We start from the raw sequence: 9715 nt of genomic DNA, 5'->3' as shown, positions 1-9715 counted from the left end.
GGTATGTGTATAAGGGTTGTTGGTTTGTTGGTAGGGCGTTTGTGAAATTGTATGCGTTTTTATCTGTTTGGAGTGGCCTCGTGGCACGAGCGCACCCCGCTCGCTGATGTGCGACTTTTGTTCGATAAGGTGATTGCGGACTACCGGATAATGGTGGATCACCTTCGTGCTTCGGCCAATATTGTACATTCTCCTACCTTCGAGTCTGCTCTCATGAAGATCGGCAACGGGGACACGTTGGCGACCACCGAAGCCCGCGCACTCAAGTGCTTCGAGGTGGCCAGCGACACCGAGGGAGATGGAGAACGTGGAGGACCGGGTGCCAAGGAGAAGAAGAGGCTGCGTTGTGACTACTCGCACGCCATCTTGCGCGATGGCAAGAAACGCCGCGTGTCGACGCGCACCAAGACTCGCCATTCGGCGCTGGCGAAACTGGTGTCACCGATCTCGAACACGGTCGAGCGACTGTTCTTGACGTGCAAGTTGATCATGACGCCGCAACGCAGCTGCATGTTGCCGGCGAACTTCGAGATGATCGCCTTCTTGCGCGTCAATCGCGAAATGTGGAACGCGTCGACTCTCATTGAAAAGGAAGAGTAGGTAGGCGGTACGATCATTGCTGACTGCAATACATTGTTATTGGCCCAGTTATTGATTATTGGCTTTGTATGCTATTGCAGTTATTACTACTGCGTCCCCAATTCCGTATGTTACTGTATTGTCCGAGGCCTGGTCTTAGTATACTGTGAGTACATATTTGGTAGAGACAATATCTGTCGGCAAGTGTCTGTGGCTTACCCTAATCTTAATTATTACTATGGTCAAAACATCTATTACCCGTCATCTTATTGGCTTAAAGACATGCTTGTGAATGGGTTGCTGGTATACTTTAATGAAGATACTTTGAGACTGTCGGCACCGTAACTCCACCCACCAACGGACATCCCTCGCACAAGAATAAACATCTCTAGCGAGCAAAAAATATTGATTCTGTTCGATGAACCAGGACTTGGAATACGACGATGAAGAACAAAAATGGGAGCAAGAAGAGTTAACTGGGCTTGAGGAGGATGAAGTTGAAGAAGCGAGTTCACGCTATCGCGCCTACATCCCACAATTGATGGACATCCAACAGATGCGGGCGCTGCGAACGGCGCTGGATCGTAGTGAGATGCAGATTCTGCAACAGGGGCACTTGAAAGAATACGTACCTCGAAAACCAGCATCAAGCAAATTGCGTCAGTGGTACGGCCTACCTCGGAACCATCGAGGAATCAACCGCCCAATAATGTCGGCGGGTCCATCGTCACGGATCGAGAGCTTGAACGCGGATTCTAAGTTGTGTGAGCGTCCAGCTACATCGAGTAGATCAGCTTCCACTGGAGTCAAGACGAAAGAATTCGCGATGATTATGAAAAGGGAAACACGCCAAGCTCGAGGTGATTGTACCACTTCAGATTCTATGCGATCTTAGTGCCGGTTTTACTGTTCATTTTCTCATTTTCGTTCAACTTAGAACTGGAGCGCCTCTACGAGGACACCAAGCGCTCGCTTCTCGATGTACGTGATATTCCTTTTAGGTAACCGCTAAAGCGTTGAGTATCTTACTTGTATCTTACTTGGTGTTGCATACCAGTACGTTGAAGTTGTTACTACATGCAAACCAAACGATCGAGTCGGCGGTCCGGAAGTCTACGAACAACTCGCTGATCTAATTTCCTTTGCAGCGAAATGTTCTCGGCCTGAGTAGATTAGAAAGAGATCGTAAAGAATTAAAAACAGATTCATTCATAAGCATCTTGAATGTGTAAGATACTTCGATATACTGCTTTAGCTTTTGCATGATTCAAAGTGTAGATGGTTAGAATAACTTGCAGTTAAAGAGAGAACTTGACCCCGTCTCTTTGTTATTGAGCTCGATGGTAGCGAAAGAGGCTTCCTGAGAGTCTGCCAGCCGCGCTCGATGGATAGCTGTAATGATATCACGAAAGGCCTCGCTCACATTCTGCCCAGTCTTCGCCGACGTCTCAATGTACGCCATGTGATGCTCAGCTGCAAACTGACGCGCTTCTTCTGCTGTCACAGCCCTTTTGTCCACAGGTAGGTCGCACTTGTTCCCGATGAGTGTTGCGTGTAGTCCGGGTTCGGCGACATTAAGCAGCTGATCGAGCCATTTCTCGACGTCAAGTAAGCTGGTACGGTTGCCGACGTCAAACACAAGCAAAGCCCCAGCAGCTTTGCGATAGTAAGTGGACATCATAGCATGAAAACGTTCCTGTCCAGCGGTATCCCAGATTTGCGCCTTGACGTCGACATTGTCCACCTTGACAGCGTGAGTAAGAAACTCCACGCCGATCGTGGATGTGAACTCCTCGTTGAAATCGCCCTTGTGCAGACGACTAAGCAAGTTGGTTTTACCCACGCCTGAGTTTCCAAGCAGGACAACTGACAGAGATCAACGTGAGAGTTAGCTTTATAGAGTGAATCCGTATCTGTTGAGTTATACGACTCGTACTTTTGTTGACAGGAGGTTTGCTGGGACTTTTTGGGGTCGGGGTCGTGTACTTATGCATCCCCACGGGTTCTGCTCTGCGCGTTTGACTGGAAACTGGTGGAGGGTTAGTGCAGAACTTGGTGCCATACCTGCAAAAGCCAAGATAGTTGATTAGCGCAAACACGTTGAAGTTGAGAGTTGAATGAAGCTGAACACACTTTTTATCTAGTTCTGCGTAAAGCAGATGCATCTGGTGACCGTAGTTCTCCACCAAAGCATCCACGTCTTCCAGTTTGTCATGCAGGCCTTGTCGAGTGTAAAAGTCCCGGAGGAATTCATGGGGAGTGAGAGTCTCTACGTCGTCGAAAATGGCCAGCGGATTGATGCTCGAGAGGAACCCTTTGGTGGGAGGAGTGGCGCATGGTACATAGTCCGCCATTGTTTTCTTGTTATGAACCGAGATTGGCACTTGCAATAGTGCTGCGCAATGAGTGCAGGTTGGGGTGCCTTCGAGCTGAGCTATTGAAAGAATCATCAGGAATAGCAGCATCAGTGCCAAGTTAGCGCCTTTCGTGGAAACGCCTCTACGATTCGACAGAGGTAATGCACGGGAACGAAGCAGGTTTTTCCAATCGGGCACAGATCAACGAAAGCTACCTACAACCGCGGAAACGTGAACCGGTAGAGTCGGTATTCAGGACTGAGCACGTTCAGCGTTTGAGAAACGTCGAGAAGTGGAATTCTAAATGTGTGGATGAAGCGGGGGATTTTGAACAACAAGGTAAGTCCCAGACCTTCAAATTATATAATTCGTGTAGCTCCTTTTTCTATGACAATTGGCTTCATCAATTACTTTGTTCAGCCTCCCATTTTGAGTATGAGTTCTCGAAGGCGCTACAGTCCACCGACCATCTTGGTGTCCCTAATCTGCTGCGTACCGCAATTTGCTTCGATGTGCTAACAAAAATCAGCAGTAAATTCCCAAGATTCCAGAACCTCACCCGTGTGACGCGGGCCGAGTTGGGACGATCTGCTTTTATGAATGACTCGTCCCAGATGTCAGCGGTGACAAGCTACCCCATTGACAACGGAAATACTGGAGGTTTTGCCGCTGAGGTATTGAAGGAATCGCTTGCCCGACGAGCGTACTTTACGGAGTTGAAGGAAGTACTGTTAGAGAAGAGATCACTGGAGCTTCGCTTGTAAGTAACTTAGCTCTACTTAAATTGTGGAAAGGATGCGTCTTAATACTGTCTTTTTGTTCAGATCTCGCCTCGATTCCCTTCATCAATTCATGCTGAAGAGGTTACGCAACAATGAACTCATGGTTGATCGTCTTGCGAGTCGGTGGGGTCGGCTGGTGATGCGCCAGACGCTTGCAGATTGGAAAAAGATCATCATCCGTAAGAAGTATACGCGTGTTTTACTCGACAAAACTCGCTCGCGCTGGACGAAGCAGCATCTCATGCGACTATTCCGTCGATGGAACGACTACGCGGTCGCTGAAAAAGCGCGTAAATCTAACGAGCAGATCCAGCTTTACCGCGACAGTAAACATGATTTCCAAGAACTCATCGGACGATTACAAGCCCAGGTTGAAGGTGCCAAAGTGGAGACGAAGGCTCACCGGGAGCATCTCGACTTGGCTAAGCGACATACACTATCACTGGAAGAGCTTCTAGCCCAACTTGAATTACGAATTCGACAAAGTCAAGAGAGAAAACTGCAGAGCATTTCAAACCAATGGGGCAAGTTATGCTTTGCCTTCGTCGATTGTGAATGCGACTACCTACAGAACATGCTGGACGCTGTATCGGCAGAAGAATACGTTGATGTCAGTGTATTACTGATGAAAGGTGAGGATGACTCCGATCTCCTTGCTCTTTCTTCAGAGTTATTGGTACTTCGATGGATCAACTTTCAACTGGAGCAGTGTGGGGGACCATTTCATCACTTGTTTTCGTCCAATTCTGACTTGGTCCAGAACTTTTCATCCGATATGCATGGCTACTATGCACTACGCCATATTTTACATCGCGTGTTGACAGTGAAGAGACGACGCCAGCCTGCAAAACAAACTAGAATGAAGAGCACGTTCTCTCTCTTGTCTCGTGTTGTAGTTGATAACATGTCCACAAAACAAACACCGTTTCCTACTCGGGAGGAGCTCCGAACTGTATTAGCAAGACAGCTGGATCCAGCGTGTCCGGAATTCGTGTGTGATCACGTCCTCAGCAACGAATTGGCAAGTGATTTTATATTTTGCTTGTTTGGATTCTTGGTATGTGAACATCCAAGTCTCGTCACTCAGACTGCAGCTGGACACTCAACTAGTTCAGCGAGTCCATATCCGTGGTACGAAGCCCAAATTGCTCTGAACGACGCGCGATCAGTCTGGGACTCTGTTAGAGTTCAATGGAGAGAGCTTCACACTCCATTTGACGTCCTGGAGGCTGCCAGTGCACCACCAGAAATGTCCACGTCTCCACAATTACTGGCAAAGGCAAACATCGCTCTACAGAATGCTGTCAACACAGTACAATATGCGTGCTCGAAACGTAGTAGTGTTATGAGAGTTTGGGGTTGTTTACAGCGACGGATTCAACAAGATGCACTTCGACTGCTTGCGCGCAGAGGACGAGAACAGACTCCATTCCAACTGGTTGACCGACGTGTTTGGCGCAACAAGTATATGCTGACTACGCTCCATATCTCCAAGCTAGTGCAAATGTTTCTGGATCAAAGTGATAACAAGCGGAGTAGCGAAGAGCTAACGGAGGAGTTACAGCTCATCCAAGAAATTCTTGGAGAGCATTATGAACGTTTGCTCCAGATATACCGCTTTTACGCCAACGTCGACTTCAGTCGTACTTCATGTGCGGATTCTGAAGAAAATCAGCCACGCAGTGGAGGAAATGCAGTCGATGAAGCGCGCTTCTTCCACAAAATCTCCGCCAGTATGTCTTTGGGAGAGTTTTATTTTTTTCTCAAAGAATGTCAAGTTTTTGGCAAGACTCGATCATTCCCATACGACTTTGTCCAGAGCGTATTTGAAAAAGTGAGTCCTGACGTTGCAGCCTCGACGGATACTGCCGGCTTAACTCTGCCACTTACACACACTCTATCCGCACCTATAAAAGATCTCAGTAGTGTGAAAGGGAGGGAGATGACATCTGCAGAGTTCGTCGAGGCTCTGACTCATATCATTTGGAGTGATCGTGTGCATTGGAAAGGAGAAAATGTTGGACCAACTACAGCTCTATCGCTACGCTTCCGAAGATTTCTCGAAGAAATTGTCTTCCCAAACGCAATGCGCCCGGACGAAGAGAAAACCAATGTGTTTCGACCTCAGCTTCTCACGTTTGAGTGTCGAGAAGTCTTCACTACGCATCACAAAAAGATTCGCTCAATGTATTTGCACTTTGTTGCGAGTGAAGTGAAAACCGAGAGACGCTTTGCTAATCAGGACAGTGCGGGGTTGCGAGGATCCTCGAAGATGCTGTCAGCCAACGGATTTGTCAACTGCTGCCAGTACTTCGACCTCTTCCGTGACAATCTGCTGCATTTTGACGACATTCAGCACATCTTAGCAGAAACGCTGCAGCTTGAGCGTGAAAGCGTTCATTTTGACTTGGCTGGCGCAACTACTGATTCCGAAACAAGACCCGCCGAGCCAGAGCACAAAGCGAAGATCGACCATCCTGAAGGGAATGTGTTACTGACGCTGACTGAATTTCTTGAGGCTCTTGCTGCGGTTGCGTGTTATTTGAATCCCGACGCATTTGTGCCACTTGCTTTAAAACTTGACGCATTCTTCAGTGAACGTCTCGAATCAAGCGCTATCACATCTTCTGGATTGTAATTCGTGATACCGTAAGAGGATCGTTAACGTGACTCACCGATAGTATTTCGAACATGTCATTTAATTTTTTTGTTGAATTATGCCTACTATATCGTTGACGCTATGATGCAATTAACACAATCAGCACGAGCGAGCACGTTTCACGTCATACTTACGCAGATACTGTTTTGTTTGCATCTCCAACTCGTTCATTTTCCAACTCACCAAAGCAATAACAAACGGAACAGAGAAAACAAGCGCAGACCCGAAATGACTGCACCAAGTCCAGAAATCGAGTACTTCGTATATTTCGGCCAAGGACATGTTAGCGTAAAGCTTCATCGTGATATCATTGCCAGGATGGGAACTGTTCTCGGAGGTGTGCTCCTACAGATAAGCATTCGGTTCAAGCATGTGTCCCTTTCGGCCGACTTGATGAAGCTGACCACAACCAACCAACAAAGCAGCGCACAATGAATTAATTCCCAACGCTCTCCAACGAAGTGCTGAAGGCGCTTCATTCGCGGTTTTCGAAGACACATTCCATGCGTTGAATTCTGTGGCGTGGATATCGCTGTCAGCCAGTACCGGAGCAACAAATTCGATGTCTGCATCTACGAGGGGTTGATTACTGTTCTACTTCATGGGTGCGTACTCGCTCAGTTTGTTTGTCGTCTTCTACGAGAAGTCTGGATCGCCTACGGCGCCATCGTCTTGATTGTCAGCTGCGTCGTGCTGATAAACACTTGCTACCTGCTCTCGAGTATTATCGCGAGCGACGTGAAAACGTGGCACTTCCACGGGGTGATATGAACGAGGTGCGAAGATAATTACAACCTGCTTGGATCTCTTCGCGCCAAGAGCAGTGTTCTGAGCACCGATGGTGATGCTGGTTTGACTGTGCTCGGTGTTGAGAAGGCTACAAAGCCAAGGTTTGCTCTTCGACGAATGAACCAGTGGACTTGATGTTTGATCCGCCAAGGTGATCATGGACGGTGCCCGTCGTGTGGCGGACTCGGCATGTTGTGCGCAATCCACCAGCCTTCGTCGAATGTCTTCTCTTTGATCGTTTGTTGTTGTTGAAGCGCGGTGATAAGACAGTCACTTTGGTGAAGTTTGACATCTATCATCAAGTACATTCGCTTGGTGCACTTCAAAATATTTTGGTTGTTGTATCATAACTTTAAAATCAAGAGAAATATTCCTAATAAATAAAGCAAATGAGTTTTTCTTCAAAAAATATATTTTTGTTTTTTTTTTAAAGTAGAAAACATATTTTTTAATTTGGGCCTTCAACTTACGACGAAATCGAAGGTGTCATGGAGCGGCGCGGCGTTGGCAAGCGACTAACGGACGGCCAACGTGTGGAGATCCTCAAGCTATTCCAGAGCGGAGCAGCCGTAACTGAGGCGGATGTGGCGCGGCGCTACGGCGTCACGCGCTCAGCCATCTGGCGTCTACGACGCTCGGGCCAACATATTCTGGAGCGATACCAAGAGGGCGACCTGCAGTCGCGCGATGAACGCCGCCGCGGTGCCAAGAACAACAGTGTGCCTAACAGACGCACCGAAACTTCTGTCTCTTCCGAAATGCTGCCGTCCCCAGCGTTCGCAATGCCGAGTACCAGCCCGCTGCGGCCCATTCCGACCCCCGTGCCGCTGGGTGCGGCCATCCAGACCGAACAAGCCCAACAGCAGCAGACTCACAGGCTGGAAGTCATGACGCCGCTCATCTACATGTCTGCCAAGGCCATCAGCAGCGTCCAGTCGCCCGGAGTTATGAACTGGGAGCGTCTGAGCGGCCACGAAGATGAGGATATCTTTGAGGTGGTGAATGACGGCATCTCTGTCCTGCACGAGGGCAATTATCAGATCAACGTGGACTTACAGCACAGCCAGCCAAGACAGAACTACAAAGTCGTCTTCAAGGTCTGGCATGACAAGGCACTACTGGCCCAGTGCTCGTGTCCTCTGCGTACCAAGAAGGAAATTTCACTCAGCTTACTGGAGATGCGCTGTCAACTGCCGGCTCTGGCCAAGGTGCGCGTCGAGTTTTTGGCGCCCGGATTTGCCTTCCACGAGAGCCGCATCGTGCTGCATCTCGTGCAGTAGCCTGGGGTCTAGCGAATCCGGCGCTAGCTACTCTCCTAACGCAGCACAATGAAGGCTAGCCACAAGGCCAGAGTGTATGAAAGAGAAGTATTTGGTTACGTTGGTGCTCACGGGGTACATTACATTAGCTCTAGCGCTAGTGGTGGTTGATACATCGCTTCGCTAGCGCAGTCGGCAAGCGGAAGAACGCAATCACGGTTATTAGGATGCCAAAATACTGGGAAATATGCGCTTGCTTGATGCCGAAGACAGCGTCCGTACAAGAATCTCGCCCACCGTGGCAGGCGCGTTCTGCACAATCTGGTAACCGTAAAGGTACTGCGACGTATCACTTGCCGTCAGGATATCAAAGAGGTGATCGGTGGAGCACTTGCCGAAGGTAGTGGCTTCGCGCACCGAGAACGAGTAACGAATTAATGCGATAGCACAAAGCCACTTGTGCCTTGAGAGTTCTGTATTGTCGGAGGGTTGAAGCCCGTGGCCACGAAGCATACGGTGCTGGACAAGATGCCGGTAACAGCGTCGACTTCGACATTGGGCAATTCAAAAACACCGGCAGGTGGCCCATGCACGCTTGAAGAAAATAAATAATAGCACCACGTTAATCCAGTACACGACACCGTCAGCGAAACTCTGGAGACCTAGTAGATGATCGTGAACAGCTGTACACTCACGAACGCGTACGGGAGTTTGATGATCGGAAGCTGACAAAGAACCAGAGGGCATTTGTACGTTTGCGACGCGATAGAACGCAGATTGCTCCTCGAAAACTATGGGCAACATACTGATGAAGGATACCATAACGACGAACCCAGTGGAAATGAACACCATACCGACCAAGCCCACTGGTCGAAAATAACTGGAAACGTGCGCCTCGTACTCACGTTGGCCCCCACCAACTAGCTCGGGTCATCTAAACGAATTTCAGGTTCAAACGATGATGCTGTCCTCGGCAGAGGTAACAGCGAAGTGCGACACCGGTGGTTCTAGGAGCTTCAGCCTCGACTGGGTTTAGACTTCAGCAACATAACCTCTACATCGAGTCGGCATGGCTTCATCCGGGGACGTTTCAAGCAAACTATAAAGAACACGTTACCATGGTCAAAACGTAGCTCGTCAGTAGAGAATCTCAACAGATTTTATCCGGATATTCTCTATCCAAAACATTACCATTTTTTCGCTTTGTCCAAATTACTTTGCGTTATTGTAGCATGGCAACCGCTGAATAAACAAAAGGTCAGAGTAGTGTCTGGCCGTCTAGAGCCTACA

At 48.6% G+C, this 9715-nt stretch overlaps 6 protein-coding genes across 6 annotated transcripts; 4 read left to right on the top strand and 2 right to left on the bottom strand.

Moving 5' to 3' along the window:
• Positions 1 to 282: 282 nt before the first annotated feature.
• PPTG_16857 (hypothetical protein) lies at positions 283 to 646 on the top strand (the record flags this gene model as incomplete). The annotated part of the gene is made up of 1 exon (XM_008914369.1): positions 283 to 646. A coding segment is annotated over one exon (318 nt), but the record flags the coding sequence as incomplete, so codon positions are not given.
• A 351-nt stretch (positions 647 to 997) lies between these two features.
• PPTG_16856 (hypothetical protein) lies at positions 998 to 1795 on the top strand (the record flags this gene model as incomplete). Its single annotated transcript, XM_008914368.1, has 2 exons — positions 998 to 1560; positions 1637 to 1795. The coding sequence occupies one exon, from the start codon at positions 998 to 1000 to the stop codon at positions 1472 to 1474; it is 477 nt and encodes a 158-aa protein (XP_008912616.1). The 3' UTR covers positions 1475 to 1560; positions 1637 to 1795.
• Positions 1796 to 1861: 66 nt separating this feature from the next.
• PPTG_16855 (hypothetical protein) lies at positions 1862 to 2933 on the bottom strand (the record flags this gene model as incomplete). Its single annotated transcript, XM_008914367.1, has 3 exons — positions 1862 to 2445; positions 2516 to 2643; positions 2713 to 2933. 3 exons carry the CDS (start codon positions 2931 to 2933, stop codon positions 1862 to 1864), a joined length of 933 nt encoding a protein of 310 aa, XP_008912615.1.
• A 164-nt stretch (positions 2934 to 3097) lies between these two features.
• Positions 3098 to 6356, top strand: PPTG_16854 (hypothetical protein; the record flags this gene model as incomplete). The annotated part of the gene is made up of 3 exons (XM_008914366.1): positions 3098 to 3275; positions 3357 to 3696; positions 3761 to 6356. The coding sequence occupies 3 exons, from the start codon at positions 3098 to 3100 to the stop codon at positions 6354 to 6356; spliced, it is 3114 nt and encodes a 1037-aa protein (XP_008912614.1).
• A 54-nt stretch (positions 6357 to 6410) lies between these two features.
• Positions 6411 to 7482, bottom strand: PPTG_23958 (hypothetical protein). Its single transcript, XM_008914365.1, has one exon. The coding sequence runs from the start codon at positions 7323 to 7325 to the stop codon at positions 7014 to 7016; it is 312 nt and encodes a 103-aa protein (XP_008912613.1). The 5' UTR covers positions 7326 to 7482; the 3' UTR covers positions 6411 to 7013.
• A 109-nt stretch (positions 7483 to 7591) lies between these two features.
• Positions 7592 to 9637, top strand: PPTG_16853 (hypothetical protein). Its single transcript, XM_008914364.1, has one exon. The coding sequence runs from the start codon at positions 7655 to 7657 to the stop codon at positions 8444 to 8446; it is 792 nt and encodes a 263-aa protein (XP_008912612.1). The 5' UTR covers positions 7592 to 7654; the 3' UTR covers positions 8447 to 9637.
• Positions 9638 to 9715: the final 78 nt, after the last annotated feature.

Source organism: Phytophthora parasitica (genome assembly GCF_000247585.1).
Source record: "Phytophthora parasitica INRA-310 unplaced genomic scaffold supercont2.59, whole genome shotgun sequence".
NCBI lineage: Eukaryota > Oomycota > Peronosporomycetes > Peronosporales > Peronosporaceae > Phytophthora > Phytophthora nicotianae.
Note: the sequence above shows the minus strand (reverse complement) of the source record. Positions and strands in the feature narration are given on the sequence as shown.

Bases quoted from the DNA above. Each gene is read 5' to 3' on its own strand.
- PPTG_16853 (XM_008914364.1), top strand. From the start codon at position 7,655: ATGGAGCGGCGCGGCGTTGGCAAGCGACTAACGGACGGCCAACGTGTG.
- PPTG_23958 (XM_008914365.1), bottom strand. From the start codon at position 7,325: ATGATCACCTTGGCGGATCAAACATCAAGTCCACTGGTTCATTCGTCG.